This window comes from Carassius gibelio, chromosome B16 (assembly GCF_023724105.1).
Source record: "Carassius gibelio isolate Cgi1373 ecotype wild population from Czech Republic chromosome B16, carGib1.2-hapl.c, whole genome shotgun sequence".
In the NCBI taxonomy this organism is placed as follows: Eukaryota; Metazoa; Chordata; class Actinopteri; order Cypriniformes; family Cyprinidae; genus Carassius; species Carassius gibelio.
In genome coordinates, this window is record NC_068411.1 from 14,679,536 (window position 1) to 14,701,336 (window position 21,801).

General features: G+C 38.2%; 2 protein-coding genes across 4 annotated transcripts; both read right to left on the reverse strand.

The window, feature by feature from the left end:
- Positions 1-14: 14 nt before the first annotated feature.
- On the reverse strand, positions 15-15,751 carry rusc1 (RUN and SH3 domain containing 1). Of its 3 annotated transcripts, XM_052579427.1 has the most exons (12): positions 15,614-15,751; positions 10,980-14,144; positions 6,505-7,494; positions 5,681-5,800; positions 5,505-5,581; positions 5,301-5,318; positions 4,886-5,060; positions 4,473-4,578; positions 4,315-4,361; positions 3,047-3,800; positions 2,780-2,944; positions 15-2,501 (listed from the first exon to the last, which is right to left on the reverse strand). In XM_052579427.1, exons 2-12 carry the CDS (start codon positions 14,050-14,052, stop codon positions 2,336-2,338), a joined length of 5,691 nt encoding a protein of 1,896 aa, XP_052435387.1. In that variant the 5' UTR covers positions 14,053-14,144; positions 15,614-15,751; the 3' UTR covers positions 15-2,335. The 3 variants fall into 3 exon arrangements, with proteins under 3 accessions (XP_052435387.1, XP_052435389.1, XP_052435388.1); XM_052579429.1 differs by lacking the exon at positions 6,505-7,494; XM_052579428.1 differs by lacking the exon at positions 5,301-5,318.
- Positions 15,752-16,130: 379 nt separating this feature from the next.
- fdps (farnesyl diphosphate synthase (farnesyl pyrophosphate synthetase, dimethylallyltranstransferase, geranyltranstransferase)) lies at positions 16,131-19,887 on the reverse strand. The gene is made up of 10 exons (XM_052578789.1): positions 19,740-19,887; positions 19,202-19,354; positions 18,897-19,037; positions 18,465-18,545; positions 17,751-17,873; positions 17,469-17,557; positions 17,278-17,350; positions 17,116-17,193; positions 16,881-17,015; positions 16,131-16,786 (listed from the first exon to the last, which is right to left on the reverse strand). The coding sequence occupies exons 1-10, from the start codon at positions 19,740-19,742 to the stop codon at positions 16,586-16,588; spliced, it is 1,077 nt and encodes a 358-aa protein (XP_052434749.1). The 5' UTR covers positions 19,743-19,887; the 3' UTR covers positions 16,131-16,585.
- Between the last annotated feature and the right edge of the window lie 1,914 nt (positions 19,888-21,801).

The following is a 21,801-nucleotide window of genomic DNA, read 5'->3' on the forward strand; positions in this document are numbered from 1 at the left end:
ACTCTCTGCCAATGTTTCTTTTAATATTTTATTGGGTATATTTACAAACACCAACATGCATAGAGCTGATTCACAGGGAATTACAGAACTCAAGAGTTGGTACAGTATATAATATGCTTTAAGTGTGCTACCAGTGATGGGCATTACCACACAGAGCTACGCAACTCATTACCACACACAGGAGATTGAAAGAGAGATAGACAAGAGGAACAGATTAAAAGCAGATCAATAGTATGGTATATTAACCACAAACAATAAGCACTCTATATTTATAATGCAACATAGCTGTTTCTTTCTGCAAAACATATTAATGAAATTCAAATGTCACAATTATAAATGCACAGTTATAATGAAAATGACTATTACAAGAACTAAAAATAAAAATAAATAATTATAATAATTATTTTAAAAAATGCATCATTGCAGTTTGCCCTGTGAGGTAACTATTACACTAAATATGATTTATTTTTTCTTTTACCGAACCCCTGCTGCTTGCTTACTTCTCAAACCATATGGTTTTATTATATTTTCTTTGTTTTCAAAACAGGGACATTAAAGCTCAAGCCAATTATAATGCGAACTTCTCAAGGAGCTAAATCTCAGACTTTGTTGTCTCCTAAACTATATCTTAAAAACTGTATCAACTGTCCTTTGACAAACTCATACATGCATAAATCCCATACATTAATTTTACTTATATTTACAGCAATGTGAATTGGTTACTGCTACTGTAGCCCACTGTTTTTTTTGCTATTGGTTGGAATAATCCAGAAGGCATATCATTATGTGGTGTGATGCTCCTTGCGGACTGGCACACTAACGGGTTATTCTCTCAATTGTCTAGTATATTTATGATTAGCAGTGCCAAGTCAAAAATTCATACATGTGGGAAACAGAGGGCCATTTATAGAACAACAATAACCAAGCACTATTTAAAGTAACCTTTTCCACTACAGCCACTAAAATCCTGGCCTATTCCTTTAGCATTTGTAGTCTCAGTGAAAGTATTTGTGCACACAAATAAGTTGTATTGATGAATACCTGACATTTGCTACACACATTCATACACACTCATGCAGGTTTAGTATGTAAACTGATTCAAAGGATTATACAGATGCAGAATATCCACTGAAAAGAAAATCATGAATGCTATCAATCTTATATGGTTTCTCCAGCAACAAGCCTCATAAACCGTACAGGACAGAAAATGCATAGTCACTATCAAGCTCATGGTGATACAGATCTTACCACAGTAGCCATCACACTGTATGAAATAGAAAATAATCATCTACACACTACCACTCAAATACTGACTGTTATTATTGAGAGTTAAAATAAAAATGATAAGAGAATAATAATGTCGGTTTTCAAACAGAATATGTTTTTTCTTGGTAAGTGGGATAATAAAAGGGTGTATATAAGGGCATCTTCAGGCAATACCAAGGGGTTAAATAACAAAGAAAAAATATTGCCTTGCTTTAGACCAGGTTTGAGTTGGTCTATTGCCACAGGCTACTTTCAGTTAGACCAGCACGCCCATGGGCGCACAAATGGACGCAAATGCATTTGCTATTTAAACAACGCAGCGCAGGATGCGAAAATGTTGTTGGTAATAATTGTTGGTGTGCAAATTAGGACAACAAAGTATTAATATTATGAGGAAAAAATATTTCTTTAAATTGTCAAGCAGTTTTTACACTGATTAGCCAGTAATTTCTTATAATAAACAGTTCAATAAAAATAAAACATTAATTGTATAATAACTTTAAGAGTTAACTGGAGTAAATCTGTCACTTATCTGTTAACGCAGCCCAAAAATAACCAATATTTCGCAATAATGAAGAGGTGCTTGCCATGGGCTGATGATATGGTAAGAAATTTAAGGGGTTTTACACACAGTTTCAGATGAAAATAGGTTGCATATGCAAATTGGTAGTTTATTAGACTTAAAACTATAATGAAATGCTGTTTTATGAATATACATAACTTTGCACTGAGCTTTTTAAGTAAGATTCTGTGTGAGCTGATTGTTATGGCAACACCTAATAATAAATACACTATTTTTAACTTGATTGTTATTCATTACCCATTTCTATTGTTTATCTGTCTATATATCTTTGTCAAATCTAAATATATATTTAAGATTTATACAGTTTCCTATATATCACAGAAAATATTCCAGACGTCACAAACCAGGCAACGAGAGTCAGAGATGAACAGATAAACATGTAACACGGCTACTAATAACTACATCTACTGTATATATGGTCTTTTTCCTTATACATTATCCCCTGATATTCTTTCACACAAACATACAGGCAATATTAAAGATAAGTCACATGATAAGTGAAGCATAACCAATGGGAACAAGGCCTTCCCTGTGACCTTGACGGCATCGAATCCAGTCATGGGCCACGCCTCCCAACAGGACAAGCTCTTCCCCCTTCCTGAAGCTCAGCTCTGCTCCAGCGCCTGTGTGGTCACACAGAGTTCGGACCATCCTGATGAACCAGAACACAAGACTCAGCATATTGCTGATAGCAAAAGCTTCAGAGACTTTTCAGAGATTGCTTTATGGGTCAACATATTTAACTGTCATAGATGAATCTATGATTTTCATTTTTATTTATTTATTTTTGTATTTCTGAATAAACTAATAGACAAAAATGAAGACTGTGTCATTGATCTAAATAATCACAAGCCCTTCAAAAGCACTTTATTTTTTACCATAACAGGTCTGAACTTATAAAATGCTTAAGTGTTAAGTGTAAGACTTTACCTCAGGGGCTTTGGCTGATCTCTGTTTTCATTTATCTCTTCCTTCTCATTTTCCTCCTTATCTTTGCTTCTCTGGGGCTCTCTCTCCTCAGGCGGAGAACCCTGGCCAAGATTCACTATGCGAGAAAGGACGGATGCGCCTGGGGAGAGCCACTGAGATGGGCGCCTATAGTATGAAAGAAGATAAATAGATACATCACATAAATAAACCTTACAAAACATACTAAATAATACACTAAACTGAAATTTAAAAAAAACAACATCAAACCTGCTTGCTGGTGGGTTGTTTGGGCTCTTAGAAGCTCCAAAGAGCCGTCCCAGACCCCAGGGAACAGCAGCTCCACTATCTTTCAAGGAAAGATCGTCTCTTGGTTGCTGCCTGTTTTCTTCTGGAGTTTTTGGATTCAGCGAGAAGCCAGGTTTGAAGTCTCCTGGTGAGTTTGGACTTTTATCATCCTCTGTGCTTGTGGCCAAACCAAAGTTCTGCCCTAAACGCTCCCCAAAACGCACTACTGCACCCCAGCCTTGCTGAAGAGCCTGGCCTGCCTGCTGGGAAAGGCTTCCGGCATTCAGAGGTATGGAGATCTCACTCGTTTTAAACCATGATAACGGCAGACTGGCTTCCTCCTTGGTGTCACCTGACGACAGCGAAATTGGATTCCGATAGGCTGACAGATCAAGAAAGTGACTGGTGAGACCTGATTGGAGATCTAAACCCAAACTGCCATGGTCGTTCTCTAACACGCTTCCAAGATGATGGCTACTTCCTCGGAAAAGCCCCTTGGGTGACAAGTGGAAGCTGAAGTCTTCATTTGGTGGGCTATATATCTCAGATGTGTGACTGGCTGGGGTAAGAGTTGGGGAGGAGGGGTCAAGGTGGTGATGCTGAAACAGCAGGTCGAGGTTAAAGGTCAGAAGAGAGAGAGGCTGCAGAAGGAGGAGAAGCTCCTCAAAAAGAGGCTTGCAGGAAGTGAGTGAGAGACGCATGAAGGAAGTGGGGCGGTAATATGTCTCCAACACATCTGTGGGAGTGAGGAAATATGTATATTCATATATATTTTAATTATAAAAGCATCACTGGGGTTAAAACAGATCTACTATTATGACGCTTAATAAATTATATTAATTATGGGTAATCAAATAAATGTATATAATTACATTTTAGTGAGTAAAAGTTGTGTTTGCCTTTTATATGTATTATATATAAAATATAAAAAATGTTTGTTTGTACACTCAGTTTGTTTAACAAGATTGACAGCAGTCTTAGGAAAGCTTTGTTTGATATTGTTCTGTATGTTGTAAAATCCAGCATGGGCTGATAATTATGTTTTGAAACAAAGTAGCTGATCTAACCTTGTCATTAGCGGTTTAAAGCTGGTTGAATCTTTCTTGATCACCTAAAGCTGGTTATATAAGTCAGTAATTGGTTGTTGGCAGTCCAAGATGGTCCACTAGCTGCCATTATCCCAAAAACCAGCTTGAGATGGATCATCCAGCCAGGATAACTGGAGAACAACAGTAAATATGAACACTTACCACTGCAGGACTGCAGATGTGAAAGCCAGTAATCCAGGAGCTTGACACTTCATGACAGACACAGACAGATAAAAAGAATAAATCAATGGAGAATAAAACAATCAATATCTTGTCAATAAAATCACTTTTTAGATTGGCCAAAGAAAGTTGTGGCTTACTTGAGAAGGCCAAACAGGAATGCGTTGAACTTGTGTCTGCTCTGCTTTAGCTGGGGAAGCCCTGCTACTTTTGTCTGAAGGTTGTGCAAAGCCTGTGAGCTCGGGCCTAAAGAACCACAATAAATTATGATTTTTACATGCAAACCATTGATTATGAAATGCAAGGAAATGCAACAGAAACCATGGAATGTGTACAATGGTGAACAAAGTATTGAAATCCTGCTAAAGCTACAGAAAACATAAGACAATGAATATGAGCAACAAAAAAAAAAAAGAATACTTAGGGAGAAAACCAAGGAGTATTTAAAGACTCAATGAGTCAATGCTGCAGGGATTCATGGTGCCAGAAAATAAAAGAATGAAACAAGTGTGAGAATGAAAGACGGAGAGAGAAAAATAAAGATATCTTATACCTGGTTTGGTGGAGGCCTGAACCAATCCCCAGGGTGAATTTGGCCTCCTGCCTGCAATGAGGTCACTCTGGTGGGGCTTGAGTCCATCAGAGAGCAGGTTACGCAGGGCTGGGCAAAGGCACTGCAGTACCAGACGACCCAGACAGGGATTTACACTGCTGTCTCCAGAAAGAGTCTGTCAACAGAGGTCAAAAAAGTGCAATGGAAGATAGGCAGACAAGAGGGGGTGAGAGACAGAGAGAACAAATAAAAAAATGTGCAAAGCAATGGAGAAAAAACGATATATGAAGTGTTTAAAATAAATAATAGAGTTAGAGAGAGGGATTATGAAAATAGGAGAAAGAGGTGAAAGGTGCATGAGGTTAGTGTGAAAATAAGTTATTTGCAAAGCTCATGTTTATGAACTTTGAAGTACCTCATCTACTGAGTAAAACTGGAGAAAGAAAAAAGGAAGAGATAAGCCAAGTGCATGGAAGTGGCATGGAGAGAGGGGAAAAAACAGGTACGGTTTACTATTCTCTTAATGTTCAATTTTCCTTTTTTTGTGGGAATGTTTATATTAAGCTAACGTGGAGTTTCAGATGCCAAGTTTGAGAACAAACGTTTGTGCAAAACTGACCTTCTGTACAACAGTCCTGGACGAACTGAACTGAGCCAAAATGGCTTCCACTGCCACACTGACAGAATTGACAAGAACTGGGAGACAAAACGTATCAAATGTCAATAATTATATACAAATGCAAAATAAAGACAAATAGAGACCTAAGGTTTCCGAGATCTACTATACTGTATTACTTTTCTTTTCTTGCAGGCAGGCAGAAGACAGCCCTTCAGCACTTAGTGAGGGCCTCACATCTTCTCTTATCCAGGCCGCATTCTTCTGCTCAGAGCCGTCAAATGAGAAGCTGCGAACAGCTATTAGGAGGCAAAGACAGCAGGGTGCGGTTATAAACTCGATTAACAGAAGAAAATGTATTACAGTTGATCTTGAGCCAATCCAGTGCAGTACATGACAGCAGCTCGTGAGGAACGTGTATAGATCTGATACAAACAATGAATAAATTATGAAATATTTATTCATTTCAGTCATATTTGGACTTGATTTGACATATTTGGGCTTGTCACATGCGAAAGCAAAACATGCTGAGCAGCATAAAAAAATAATCACCAATGCCTTTAAAATCAACAAAAATAAAAAATAAAATAAAATAAAGCATATAAAATAATTAACTAATTTTTTTTTTAATGTAATTAAATATTGTACATTCGTAAACACAAAGAAATTTTCAAAAATGTTTAATGAGAGCAAATTTAATATAAAATAATTAAATAATTAACATAATTTACAAATAAAAATATTTCAAGCAAACAAAAAATTAACAAACAATTGTCCAGAAAAAAATAAAAATAAAATAAGCCACATATTATCATTTGTAAGGTTCTGATGCCATCATGCAACAGACAACCACATATTTCACAGTCACAGACACAGACAGCGCTACAGTATCCACAGGATATGAATGGAGACACAGCGACAAACAGACATGGTGTTTTACAATCGAAGAAAGTGGAAAGATGTGAAGGAAAGTGAGAGAAATGAGAATGCACTGATCTCTTACTCAAAGTGAGCGGTGGTGGACTCAGCTGAGAGTGAAGTATGGGGACCGATGGCTCCCGCAGAGGGGCTTGAACAGGGGGTGTGTACAGGTAAGGGTAGTAAAGGGGGGCGGCAAGAGCAGGAAGGGTGTGACTGCGGGGGAACAGGGGTGAACAGAGACGGGCAACATCTGTGCCTGGAACTGGAGGCCCGGACCTGTGAGGAGGCGAGATTGCTCCTACAGGGGAAAGACGTGGGGGGGCACCTTTATGCAAGGGGCAGTTTTTAGGGTGATAAAGGTAGTAAGCAGGGAAAGATACAAGCTGCTGTTTGTTCTGTGCTGTGTTTTCATTGCTGTTGTGGTCAAAAAACGGGATGATTGGTGGTTTTGAGTCTTCAATGTTGTCTGAGTTCAAATCAAACAGCGAATCGACATCTTTATAACTGTTTTTGTTCGCATAGCTCCGATTTTTAAGGTTTCGCATAGCTATGTACATCTGCATGTCAATGTTTTTGTACGGCGTTATGTCGCCCTCAGTGAGAGTGTTAATGTCAGTTGGTGGTTCAGGGTCAGTGAACAGCTTTAGGCTGCTTCTTGTGTATCTGGCATCACTGTAAAGTAATTCATCATTTCTGATTGAATCGACTCCACTGTTATGTGGACAGAAGCTGTTTTTTGTGCTGTCAAGATCATGGCCACAGATGTATAAGGAGTCTAGGAAGCTGTCAGCATGATTACAGCGGTGGTACAGAGAATCCAAGTTACCATTGAGATCATTTTCTTGTTTACAGAACAATAACTTATTGTTTTCTGGGCCAGCACAGAACAGGGAGTCAGTATAGTCATCTTTGCTGCAGTCAAAAGTGGAATCTATGCATAACGGGTTTACAGAACCTTCACAATGGGTCACGGCACGATCCCTGTTAGTGTCAATGTGGTAAAACTGGGACAGGGGAGCAGAGTGCAGGTAATAAGGTGAGGTCAAGGAGAGGGACAGGGGAGGTGAGGACACTTTTACAGTTATAATGGGTGATGAATTATGAGAGTATAACAATGGAGGAGTTTCAGAATCGAAAGGATGGGAAGAATGGTAAAACAGCAAACAGTGAAGAAAGAGGGAGAAAAAGAGAGAATGGAAAAAATGTTAGTGTCATTTAGAAGACGAAAGAATGCACTTATGATGAAACAGATGAAAGAGAACTCCTTCAAACATTCAATATGCTGTATGTAAAGAGTATTTTCTGTGTTACAATAATCATACAAACATTAGAACACAGCACAACATGCCATAGTGCTTGGGGAAATATTACAGTATAACTCATTGTCTAAAGATGCGAAAATTTAGAGATTAATAATAAATTTTTTTATGTAAAATGGACTGTACATTTTATGCTGCTCAAAGTGTGTCACAGGTCAGAACATTATAAAATAGTTTAGAAAAAAGAGAACGCCTAACCATTTTAGATTAAATAAGTAAATAAGACACATGTATATCATTTCTTTGCCGTTTTTTTTTTTTTTTTTTACTAAAGCAGCCAAACACACATACAAAAAAGTTTTCAGCATATGGTATGCAAAGCCTAATAGCACTTTATCTGATCTCTAAACATTTGACCGTGTGCAGGAAAGCAGTCTCTGCCTAGGATCTCACAAGGAGCTGCACTAGGATCACATTTCATCTGCAATGGCAACTTTTCCATGAAATACAAGCTACAAGGCCTAACTTTCTGGAAAATAAGCTTTTTCAGATCTAAAATACCTTCTGATTCTTATCAGTAGATAGCATGTTGAATTTCAATTGATTATGCTGATTATTTGTTATAAAATTGAACCATCCAACACTGCAAAAAATGGCTTAACTGACTTTTGTCTGAAAAGTAGTTAGCAGTTTTGTCTGTTTCTAGTCAAAATATCTTACAATTCTTTAATCAAGATAAGCCAAATGACTTAAGATATTTAGTCTTGTTTTCAAGGGGATAAAAACTAAATTAAGTGCATTTTGCTTATAGGGATAGTTCACCCAAAAATCTAAATTATGTCATTAATGACTCACTCTCATGTCGTTCCAAACCCGTGAGACCTCTGTTTATCTTTGGAACACAGTTTAAGATATTTTAGATTTAGTCCGAGAGCTCTCAGCCCCTCCATTGAAACTGTTTGTACGGTATACTGTCCATGTCCAGAAGGGTAAGAAAAACATCATCAAAGTAGTCCATGTGAACGAAGCAATCTTTTGTTTGTTATCTTGCTCGGCTCGGTGTTCATCTTCAGTTCTCTCTTCACAGCAGTTCAGTCAGTGTACTGTTTGAGTACATGCATTACTGCGGGATATTGGTTTGTTTGAACTTGGAGTGTCAGCCACATTAAAAAAGTTAACATCTTAAGTCATTTGTGGATTAATGCGTATTGGAGACGTGAACGATTCAGTTCGATTTGGTGAACTGGTTCAAGAAGATCCGGTTACATCAAATGATTCGTTCGCGAACCGGATATAATACACTGCAGTGAACGCGCTCACAACAGACCTGGAAGAGAAGATAATGCTGAATAAAGTCGTAGTTTTTGCTATTTTTGGACCAAAATGTATTTTCGATGCTTCAAAAAATTCTAACTGACTGTCACATGGACTACTTTGATGATGTTTTTCTTACCTTTCTGGACATCGACAGTATACCGTACACACAGCTTCAATGGAGGGACTGAGAGCTCTCGGACTAAATCTAAAATATCTTAAACTGTGCTCCAAAGATAAACAGAGGTCTCACGGGTTTGGAACGACATGAGAGTCATTTATGACATAATTTTCATTTTTGGGTGAACTAACCCTTTAAAACAAGTTACAACTTGTTTAAGTTAACAACTTATCTGCCAGTGCAGATAATGGCAGATAATTTTTCTTTTTTTAAGCAAAATGCACTTAATCACTTAACTAAATATCTTATGTCATTTGGCTTATCTAGTAAAAGTATCTTGATTTAAGAATTGTGATATATATTGAATAGAAACCAGACAAAAATACTAAGTAAGATAAGAGTAAGATAAGCCATTTTTTGCAGTGAACTGAATTCCCAGTCAGTCAAAAAGTGTACATTTTCATCACACAGTACATATCACTACAGAATTATGATTTACACACATAAAAACATTCTATTTTACCTTAACTTGCCAGATATTTCCCTCTCTCAGATGAAGTCAGTTTTGACTCAGCATTTATGGTTTCCCTGTTGCTGTATTGTGATTGGTGTAAAGGTCTGAGTAACACCTTTTCTAAACTTAAAAGCATGTGGTCATGTTCTTGAGCTGACTGACACAGCCAGAAATATGAGTCATGAAGGGTGTAAAGTTAAAAAAAAGCAATTTACTAGCGCAAAATAAAGTAAAATTACACAAGTTCAAGAGCTAAATGTAGTGTTTGTCTAACACAAATTAGAGTCGAGACAATGATGGCAAGACTTCCTTTCTTTTTACTGTGCAGTATCAGAATGAACAACTTTGTGAACACTTGTTTCTTTCTTCTCTTTATGAACAATTGACTGGCCAACCAAAATCTAACCCTGAGTTAATCTAGAGTGGCAAGCAGTGCTTATTCCTGAGTTCACATTCTACTCAATACACTACACTAAACACCAAAGTTTAATTCATTAATACTAATATCCATGAATAAGATGAATAGGGCTTATATTGCCAAAGCACGGGTTAGCAGAGTTGTATGATGTGCTAACCTTGTAAACAAAAATGAGGGCTCAGTCAATTGTATTTGCTACTCAGTTTACAGGCACATTAGAGACCATTTATATATGGAGTCAAAAGTGAAGTAACCTGATCCAAGCAAATTAGCCTTTTCCATTTGGCAGATAAACAGTACAGAAAGGAGCAAAGCAAAAGAGAAATGGCAAATTAAAAATAATGTAATGAGAGAATAACAAGCACAAGAGTATCAATTTAATAGGAGAAACAAGGCATGTCAGAAAAATGACAAAGCAAGGTTGAGGAGAGAGGAAGAGAAGTGTGGAGTGTGCATTATTGCTTTTGTATGAGACATTATTTGTGATAGTATTATCATTTCAAGTTTGAAGTGTCAATTTGTTTGAATTTAGCTCAGCTAAAATAGAAAACTACTGACTAAAAAATAGGAAGGTTGACAAAGGAAAGTATGATACATAATGTGTGCCAGCCAGGGCGAAGGAAGAGAGGATGAGAGAAAAAAGGAATTAGCCTGCTGAGGAGGATGAATAATTAATGGCTTCGTGACATCATGAGAAACAACACAGCATTAACCCTGCTGCATTCTGAAATTCCCTCCAGTCTTGCTCTGCTGATTCATCTACCCATCTGCCTGCGTGACTCCCATCTTGGCTCACCACTTTCCATATCATCAGACTACTGTTCTTTTACTTTATCCTTAATATTCCACTGAATTTGCTAAACTGGGTTTTATTGTGTGGATGAACTCTCCAAGACAAAGCATGAACTATATTGATGAAATGCAACTTTACCTGATGTTCCAGTTTCCAAAGTCCAAGCTCCATCTGCCATTCCCCTAACTTCCGCTTTGTCTTCATCATCCATCTTCTTGGTGTGAACAGCTTTATCTCTGTCATCACAAATAGTCCTAAGGCTGCCTTCACTTACTGAACAGCCAATTTGCTGGGACACTTTGGGTTCTGCTGGGCAGTCTTCTTGTATATTCAGGCGGCACATTTCCCTAAAGAGAGACAATGAGGCAGGAGTGGGTGGCGGCTGAAGAAATGAGGCTTGTGCTTGGGAAGTATATTCCCAGCCATCCCCATCAATCTTCTCTTTTCTCCATTTGAGGTTGTACAGGAAATCAGGGTCTGGGGTGATAACAGTTGGATCAGGTTCTGGTTGAACAGGAGCTGGCTGGGAGCTCTGTTTGCTTCTGTTGCGTAATTCTTTAAAGGTTGTGACTTTTGAGCCTGAACCTTTGCCTTTTTGTAACATGCCATCGTTCAACAATTTGCGCATCTCAAGGGGTGGCGACTCAGTATCTGGGGTGAAGGCTATCAGCCAGTCAAACCTATCTGGGCGAGATGCATTGGCAGGCAGAGTGCAAGACTTGAGAGGAGGAAGTTCTAGAGGATTGGAGGAAATTGGTGGACAAGGGGGCAATGGTCGTGGAGGTGGAGGAGGAGGGGTATCTGAAATCATTGAAGTATAATCAAAGCTTCCAAAGCTGATATTTGGGATGTTTGTATTGCTAAGATCAGTGCTGTAATATGAGTTGGGAGATAGGCTAACATTGGATCCAAAACCACAGCTGCAGCTATGATTACAGTGTCCACCATTTCTCTTACGACGTCTTGCCATTTCTGTGAAGGATGTTGTCCTGTTTGCTTCCTTCTGTTCATCTTTACAAGTTTCCTTTTCACTGAGAACATGTAATTCATTTGCACCTGTAGACCTGTCTTTCCCAAATCTGGATCCTTCTTTCAATCTGGATTGCAACCCCTTATTTACTTCTTCTTCCTTCTGTATTCTGTTTACACTGATTTCTCCAATCAGAGAGACATCAGAAATTGGCTGTTGGTCATTCTCCAGGACAATATCTACACAAACACCCAACTCAGGACTAAGTTTAAGCAATTCAGCTTGGGTGAGGCCTGCTAGCGCAAGCAACTTTCGGATTTCCACATCCAGGGCGTGAAAAGATGGAGGCTGCGGGAGAGATGGTGGAGGTGGAACAGTTGGAGGCGAGGACATCGCAGGTGGAGGTGGCAATGGAGGAGGTCTGGACATCGGCGGGGGAAGGGACAGAGGAGTCTTTTCTCTTTCAAGCTCAGCAAGTCTCTGAGCTTCTAGACGGGCTTTATGACGTCTTCTTGGAGGAGGAATAGGTGGTGTGGGGGAGGTGAGAGCAGGTCTGTCTGTATTTAGGGTTAAGTAGGGCACAGGCTGTGATGGAGGAGGAGGAAGGGCAGGAGGTTTTAAAGCTTGGGGTGATGATGACAATGCAGGCAAGGTAGGAACAGGGACACTTATAGAGAATTTAGTAGTGTGATTAGTGGATGAGACAGAGAAAACATCTCTGCTGATGTTCTCGTAAGAGTGTGATTCTGGGTGGGCACTCTCATGCCTCGTTGGAGGTTTTGGGGGCAGAGGAGGAGGCTCCAATGGCGATGGAGCAAATGAATCCGAGGCAGGGGTTTCATCAAGATCAGAAGGGGCTGTCATATCTACCCCTGCATCAGAAAATTCCTGGGATTCACTTGATTTGTTGCTTTTATACAACTTCCATGGAATGTCAATGTTGCCCATTTCATCCAAAACTCCAGTGATATCCTCATCGCCAAAGTCTAAACCTTCCTCCTGAAGTTTCACAAGATAAGCCAATTTCACCTCTTTGTTAACCCTCTGAAGCTTTTGCTGGTGATCCAACCTATCTCTGACAATCAGCTCACCATCCAGTTCCCAGTGTGCCAGCCTAACAATGCGGTAGAACAGATCCACTTTTCCCAACTCTTCTATGGAGTCTAAAAAATGGAGGAGATCCACTTTAATACATTTTCCTTCTTCTGATCCCTTGCTCTCAATGTAGTCAGAGCATGGAGAGCAAGGAGCTGAGGGATAGCCTTCATCAGGAGAGCAAGGCGATCTTGCAGAAGTGTTGAGATCCAATGGTAAGACACTGGACTGAAAGGCAGGGCAGTTGGTGTCCAGGGAACAAGACGATGGATAACATTCAGTGGCCTCTTGGTCCTGGGATGACAATGAAAATGTATCAGGACAGTCACACTCCAGATCTGAGCAGCTGCTGATGGATGTGGATGAAGATGAAGTAAAAGATGTAAGGGAGAAGTTCAGCATGGAATCTGGACAGTTGCAGCAAGAAGGGACAAGAGTATCATCATCTTCGTCGTCTTCATCTTCATCATCTTCACCATCTTTACCATCACAATTGCCGTTGCCATTCTCGTCAACATTAGCGCTCAGATTTACACTACAGTCATCATTTTTGAGCTGACCACCCTCTTTTTCATCCACATTGCCATTGTCCTCCTCTCTCTCCTCCACTGGGATGACATGGGGTTGCTTTACTTCTGGCTTACTATCATCTTCTTTGATGTCTTTTTTTGGAACTGGCAATTCCTTCTGTGGGGGTGGTGGTATTGGCGGCTTCTTTTGTTGCCTGATGTTTACAGTGTTATTGTTGTTATGGTTGTGATTAAAAAGGCTGTTGCTATCCTGAGGTGAATGGCCATCACAACACAGACAAGGTAGGCTGGGCTCATTACAGTTTGGATCCACAGCTGGGACTATGTTTGAAACAGTGTGTACACTTTTTGGTTTTGAGATTGCTGGTATTGCGTGAGCACCATTCTTCTGTGGCCGCACCAGTTTGGATTTAACCACTAGTGCTCGTGCACCTTGACTGGGGCCCTTCAACCTGGAAGACTCAGGTGGTGCCCGAGTGAGACGACGAGGGGATGAAGATGCTGTGTTCGTGTTTTTGTCCTCCCTCTTAGCCCCTTGGCTTGGTTTTACCTCCGTACGCCTACTGACAAACCTGCGGGAACGTGGGGCCACAGAGGGACGAGAGGAGGGGTGCATGGTGGGATTGTTTTTATGTCCTGATTGTTATTCTTGTGTTTTTCTAAGGAGTTTGAAAACATATGGGGTCACATCTTGGCTCTAGTTAATATCTGAAATATCAACAAAAACAGATGTTGTTTAGAAACACAAAAATGTACCACCTTTCTTGAGCTATGGGACAAAATAACTGTTCACAATTTAGCATCACCCAGTAAATACCAAAAAAGTTTCACTTCTCTGTTGCTTCTGGACTTATATTGAACATAATATTATTTCCAAGAATAAAAATGTATAGACTATTCTATCACTGAAACACATACTTATTATACACATGCTCAGCACTAATATTCAATTGATTTTCTAAAAAATTAAAATTTTAATAATAATGATAATTTTAATAATAATTTCAATAAGAATACTTATACAATTTATTATATATATAATTTTATTTTATTTTAATAATGCTATATATAAAACAGTATTCATTTAGGCATATTATATAAATATTATTAAGATAACTATTTTTTAAAGTAAAGAAAAATGCCTACTAATTACTGTAACAATAAAACCTTTGTAATCATCGGGAAGAAGGAGGCGGGAACCGGCGCACAATCAAAACATAATTTTAATATTCAAAATAAACAAAACAGCGCGTCAGCCCCTCACGGCGACTGACGCGCACAAATAAAAGCAAACACATAAAATAACGTCCCAGGCCTGGTCCTCTCTCGTCCTTCACGGTCGTCGCTCCAGTTTTATATCCTTCCATCTCCTACGTGGGACTCTATACTGGCGGTGGGGCGCAGGTGTAGCTCATCTCCAATCACTACACCTGGCCTCACTCCTCGTTCCCACGCCTCTCGGCCCCGCCCCACTCGCCCCAATTACATTAAAAGCTTAGCATCTTTTCAGTCTTTTGTTGCATTCACCCAAACCATAATGACCTCAAGTAAGAACAAATTTGTATTCATTTGCGGAATTTGTACATTACATTTAGAATATTCTTAAAAAGTATTATCATGCCCTTTAGAGAGAGAACAAAATTATTATAGCCTGACCCTTAACATATCCGGAAATCTCTTTATCCTACCATACAAAATCTGTGCCTTTTCTCTGCGTGATGCATGTAGAGCAGAAAATCGTAGCAATGACCAACTCTGTTTTTGCTCTTCATGAGCACCGTGGGCAACGCACTGCTCGCGCCCAATGTCCTTGGATACAGAGGATGTAAATCTAGGCCTAGCGCGCGAAGTAAATAAACTCACGACTGAAATCAATGCAATACATCATTTGAACTGCACGTAATTTAAGACGGCGTTGTCTATTATTTATTTTTCGGTCGGTAATTTATTAAATATGTATAGAGTATTACAATTACGTCTAATAAGATGTCATGACATCTTCTCCATTGACATTAACGGTACTCTGTGAATACTGGAGACTAAATTTTCTCAATTATAACGTATCTGTTCATGATATATCTTACCTTACCTTATAAACAAAACAACAGATTAATCAGAAAAATAAATAAAACAAAACGCACAAAATCCAGCAGACAATTCAATAAGAAACAAATTACCTCATTTCCAGAAGTATATAAAGTACGCGTTCTTCTTGATCCTGAGGTCTATTCCATCGCTCAAGCCATGACTCTGTAATTATTATACGCCGTTCTTCTATTTCCTCCTGTCTATCGCTCCGTCATCCAGCCCTCCCCCTCCCCTCTTCTCTCATCCCATCCTCGAGACCACGCCCCTCAGCAGCATCTCTCCTCTGCCTGGACCAAACCGACAGAGGCGAGCACACACGACTTTGCTTGCACACACTCATTCAAACATCTTTACACAGAGAAAAGTGCATGATAAAAGAATGATCAAATTTCATCATTAAAAGCACATTGCTCGTCTTTCTACAATCCAAATTTACAGCAATGATGGGGACTGATAAACGATCGGATTTGTGAGACCAGACCACATTCTAGTATAGTGTAAAAATGTACAGTACAAATTAAAAACGTATATTTTTTTTAATGGAAGGATCATGAAAAAGATCCACTGAGTTCTGCATGGGCTTAAACAATTAATTGATGTTAACTGTTTTAAAGGAATAAATGCATTTATTCAGTAGTTTGATGGTTCTCATTCTCAGAATATACATTCTCTTTTGTAAATGTTTATTTTAATCTATACAGCTTTTCTTTTTTTAATTTCTCATTTATCCAAAGACGTTGAAAATACAATCCAAAAATCTTATGAAAATATATGGTTTATACACACACACACACACACACACACACATATATCCCCCAAGTGAAACATTGGCAGGTGTTGTTTATGTGTGCTATTTGTAGTAGACCTCTGAATCAGCCTGTTGTATTTCTTGTATTGTATTATGACAAATAACTAAACTCTTGACAGTATATTTAAAGTGCAGATAAAACCTAACATTTCCATATCAACCTCTAAAACCCCTCACTGCATTTTTAGTTGTCCCAAGTCTGCGTGCCTAAAAATACTAATTGTGAAGTCCTTTCATTTCTCAGAACCACACCTTATTTGTTTCTCTTATATATTTTTTTAGCAAAATTAAGAAACACAGAGTGAGGCAGATTCTTGGCATGAAGCTGGATGAGTTTTTTAAGACGGCGATAGCTCTCCTCCTCATGTTGATGGTAATGGATAGGCATTTCCAGAGTATCATACAAAGCCTTGACCCGATCAACACTTTCAGCATCACTTTGCCCGTAACATGCCTGAAAGAAAAAGGGAAAACCTGTTAACTTGACCACACCTGACTGTTGCTTTCTGGAATAATTTCCTTTTAGAAACTGTCCCACATTGTCTCACCTCTAGTTCTGCCCTCTGTTCAGGTGTCATGATGCCCAGTGCGCTCACCACCAGCCAGCTGCATTTGTTGTCCTGGATATCCGTGCCAATTTTTCCAGTCACTGCGGGGTCCCCATAACAATCCAAGTAGTCATCCTGTCAATGACAAACATGTTCTGAATGCTTTGGGATATTACAACCAGAGAAGATCGGATAGCTTTCAGGCTTCAGAAGTGTTGCTTTATTATCCTAATACCTGTATCTGAAAGAACTCTCCCATCTCAAGTAAAATTGTTTTTGCATTGTTGTGTTCGGTCTCGTTTTCAATCCCAGCCTGTAATCAATGAAAAATGATTACACAAATAGTTCTTTCGATTTCGTAAAATAAAAAAAGACATGTACTGTATGCAAAACTCACCATGTACATGGCTGCAGCCACAGGGAGATAAAAGGAGTAGAATGCTGTCTTGTATTTCACAATGGCTTTGTACCTGAAGCAAATACACTGTAAATCAGTCAATGATAGTGAAGTGGTAAATTATATTTAGTTTTGTCAGGTTTCATGATATTTAATATGTCTGAGTCTGACCCTTATAGACACCCTCTCACCTCTCCATGGTGAAGCGATCAAGGTCAATTTTGTGTGGAGGTGCGGTCATCAGATCTAGAGCTTGACCCAGCTCTGTCTGGAAAGAGGTCTTGGGAAAAAAATCGGGTGTTAGACGGCCCACATACAGTATGTCAGTATCAATTAAACTATATGTAGTTCATCGTGATAGAAACTGCATAATAGTCTTCTTACATTTGTATGAACAAGCTGCCAGTGAGCAATAATAAATTCAAACACATCACATTGCTGTAACAGACTAATGAAAATTGTAGGTGTGTTACCTCAGTAAAAAGCTCAAGAAGATGGACATAGTAGCACTGTCCTCTGCAATGTCTGCGAAGAAGGCGGTAGATCGCCCCCTCCAGGAGAAAAGCATCATTAACGGCATCCAGACCAATCCCTTCCTGACAAATACATAAACATAAGGTAGATTAGCAAAGATATTAAATAATCCACACAACTGATATATACTGGTATAAAAGAACACACGCATATACACACATTTATATACGTAAAATATATATTGTAATCCACATATATTTATATATTATTATTCATATAAATACATATGAATATAATATACTTATATTCCTAGAAAGTGATTATTATGATTGTTCTTAACAGTAAAAGTATTATAATAATTATAAATATTCTTTTGTGTAAATAAAGTATTGGAATAAAAATGTGGAATTGAGTTCTACTAATATTATGATGAAGATGATTAATAATATATTGATTAAGTTTAATATCAAGAGGACAAAATGTTACATAATAGAAAATCACTATAATAGAAAATCACTATATTTATTTCATCTGTGATCACTACACAGAATATGCAAGTTTTTTTTAAGATTCCACCTCAAATAATAAAACTAAATTTAATGGAAATATTACTATAACATAAACTAATTTATCAATATTCACTGCTTGTAATGCAATTTGAAAGTATCATCAGCATATATCTCAAACCAATCATAAATCAATCAATCAGTTACCTTCTTATACCAACAGGGTAGACCCCTTCTTGTCAAGGATGCATCCATAATGTCATCAGACACCAAGAAAAAAGCCTGAAGCTGGGGAGAAAACCAAATGTTTTGTACAATTAAGCTGTACAATTAAAGTGTGTGGGTTTGGTTTTTTAATACTGATTACATAACATTTTCAATGGAAGTATGTTTCGTTGTCTGAAAAATTAAGACTGAAAAGTTTGGTTTATTTCCTCTTTCAATCTCTAGCTACGGTTAGTGTAAATGTATACTAAATGCAGATGGAATTCATCCAAGATATTTGTGCAATGGTAAGCTTTGATAAACTACATTTGAAATCATTTAGTCTGAAATCATCTTGTACACCAGCGAGCAAGCTGACTTGCATTGTCAGTAACCGTTGTCATAAGGTATATTAAAAGTATACATTTTACACACCAGTTCAATGCACCATCCAACCAAAAGGGCTCTGTGAACTTCATCAGGGGGCAGTTCAGAAGGAGAGACCAGCTCCCGCAGCGAACCAATCACAGACAAGCCTCGGTTTCTCTTGCCTCCAGGAGCATTGTACCGAAGCACCTAAAAAAAAATTTATTCTTATTTCAAAAGCAAAAAGAAAAGCCAAACAGGCAAATAATACAATTTATTGAATAGGGTGTTGTTTCAGAATGGTTTCAGATCTGTTCTAGATTTTAAACTTCAGATTTCCTCACTCCAATCAGGCTGGGAGAGGTTTACTCTACCTCTCGGAGTCTGTTGAGGGCATCAGAGAGAACTGGATCAGTGAAGTCCTGCTCTGTAAGTTCAGACACCAACTTCTCAAACTCCAAGTCAAAGAGCTGAGCATCTGACATCATGCCTTTCTGCTGGACACCGTTACTACACCTGCTGTCGCCCTGAAGTGACAGAGCACACAAATATATTGGGACTGAGACATAAATCAGAAACAGGCAAACATATGGCATAGGGATTACTTATGACTTAAAAAATATGGAAATAATATATTGTCCTAAACTGAAAATACACCCTGCATGCATAAAAATCTGCGCGCTTTGATAATGCATTTGGTTTAATCTGTAGTAAAAGCCTGATTTAGCATGTTTGCTATTATGTGACAGCGGAAGAAATATTATATCCAGTTTTAGGAAATAACATTCACACACTAGCAATGTAAACATGATCGCATAAACTTTGCTAGCTTCGTTATGACAGCAGCATCAAACATCATTTAACGTTACATAGTATTTGAGATTAACTAAAAAGAGGTTTATTTTGACTTACCATCACGAATCTGTCCTTGCTCAGACTACTGTCACTCACAATTCTGTTTTTATTTCACCTGCCGTATGAAAAGTCGAGACGGCCCCTAATATCGAAGGTATACATCATATTGTAGTTTTTTGTATATTTGTTTCAGTCAGAAGGCTTCGTTTTAAACTTCATGTACCGTAATGCTTTGCGCATGATCTGTTGGGGCGTGTACTCAAGAGCTCATATGACATCACGAGCGGCCATTGCTTGCAGTAATCGAACGAGGATGGGCTCCAGAGTAATCAGCCAATGAGGAGAGACTATGCACGACGCATAGGGTGGAGTGGACGCAAAGGAACCTATCAGATCTGAAAAATTCTCGTAGCATGACATTCACCAGTCTAGTACGACAGATCAGCCATTTCAAACACTGCTGGACCCCAAAATATAAGTTACTTCGCATGGTTGTAGTAGATTTAACACAGTTCTAAACTGCTTTTTGAACGTTTTCTAGGAAGGACTGGTTTGCACAAAGCCTGTCTGTGTGTGCTCAGTATGTTAAATTGTTAAGTATGTTAAAACACATGCATACACTTTTCTTCATCGTCCTATACACATAGTATTTTAATATAACGTTCACTTTCCCAGTAAAGCTTTGTTAAAGGCACATTATGTAATTTGGACCAAAAAACCACAGAACCTCGTAGATTACAGTTTGCAACTAGACGGATATACTGTTACTTCCTCTGCAGTAAAAATTGATGTTATATTAGACAGCAACTTGTCTTTTGAAAACTGTTAAAAAACAGCATTCTTCCATCTTAGAAACACTGCCAAGCTACGAAATATAATACCTGTTTCTGATGCAGAAAAGCTAGTTCATGCATTCATGACCTCTAGACTGGACTATTGTAATGCACTTCTAGGTGGTGTTCCTGCATTTTCAAGCCTCTTGTAAATGAGTCCTTACATTTCTGTCATATGCACATAAACTGACAGTCAACACTTATAAGCTACTACTAAATATTGTAGAAACTTAATTTTCTGTAAAGTTGCTTTGTAATGGTTTACCGTAAATACCGTAAAATGGAAGATTTGAAATGGGTCTGTAATTTGCCAGTTCACTATGATCTAGTTTTGGTTTCTTAATAAGAGGCTTAATAACAGCAACTGAATGGTTTTGGGACGTGACCTAAAGATAATGTTAGTAATATTGAGAAGCAGTTCTTAAGCTACAGGTAACAGCTCTGTCAGAACTTTAGTGGGTAGAGGATCTAATAGACATGTTTTTGCTTTCGATACAGTGATAAGTTTATTTAGCTCTTCCTGTCCTATATTTGTAAAGCACTGCAGTTTATCTTTGGGTGTGATAGATTAAACTGAAGTATTAAATGCTGTAGAATCTACATTTGTTATTGTATTTCTGATGTTATCTAGTTTATCATTGAAGAAATTTATAAAGTCATTACTATTAAACGTTGATGGAACATTAGAATCAGGTGGTGTTATGGTTATGTGTTAATTTAGCCACTGTGCTAAATAAAAACCTTGGATTGTTTTGGTTATTTTTTATGAGTTTGTGGATATGCTCTTTCCTGGCAGTTTTTAGAGCCTGTCTATAGCTGGACGTACTGTTTTTCAATGCAATTCTAAAAACTTCCAAGTTAGTTTTTCTCCATTTGCGCTCAAGACTACGAGTTTCTTTCTTGAGAGAGTGGGTATTACTGTTATACCATGGCACAGTAAGTTTTTCTCTAACATTTTTTAATTTGATGGGGGAAACAGCTTCTAATGTATTAGAGAAAATAATCCCCATGTCGCCAGTCATTTCATCTTCATGTGTATTTATTGGTACACAGAGCAGTTGAGATAAATCAGGCAGGTTATTTGCGAATCTGTCTTTGGTGACTGGTGCAATAGTTCTGCCCAGATGATAACGCGGAACGATATAGTTAATATCATTAATGTACGATACAAGGAAATGGTCAGTAACATCACTTTGACGTACGATAACTATATCGATTCCATGCGATATAATTTAATCTAGTGTATGATTAAAATTAGACATTTTGCTTGACTCCAAAAGAGTTTA

Bases quoted from the DNA above. Each gene is read 5' to 3' on its own strand.
- rusc1 (XM_052579427.1), bottom strand. From the start codon at position 14,052: ATGCACCCCTCCTCTCGTCCCTCTGTGGCCCCACGTTCCCGCAGGTTT. The intron at 4,362-4,472 runs GTAAGCCACAAC...TCTGTCATGAAG, and splicing joins TTCCTGTTTGGCCTTCTCAA to TGTCAAGCTCCTGGATTACT. The intron at 2,502-2,779 runs GTAAAGTCTTAC...CTGGTTCATCAG, and splicing joins GATCAGCCAAAGCCCCTGAG to GATGGTCCGAACTCTGTGTG.
- fdps (XM_052578789.1), bottom strand. The intron at 17,874-18,464 runs GTAACTGATTGA...TGTATTTGTCAG, and splicing joins TACCCTGTTGGTATAAGAAG to GAAGGGATTGGTCTGGATGC. The intron at 17,558-17,750 runs GTAACACACCTA...TTTTTTCCCAAG, and splicing joins TTCTTGAGCTTTTTACTGAG to ACCTCTTTCCAGACAGAGCT.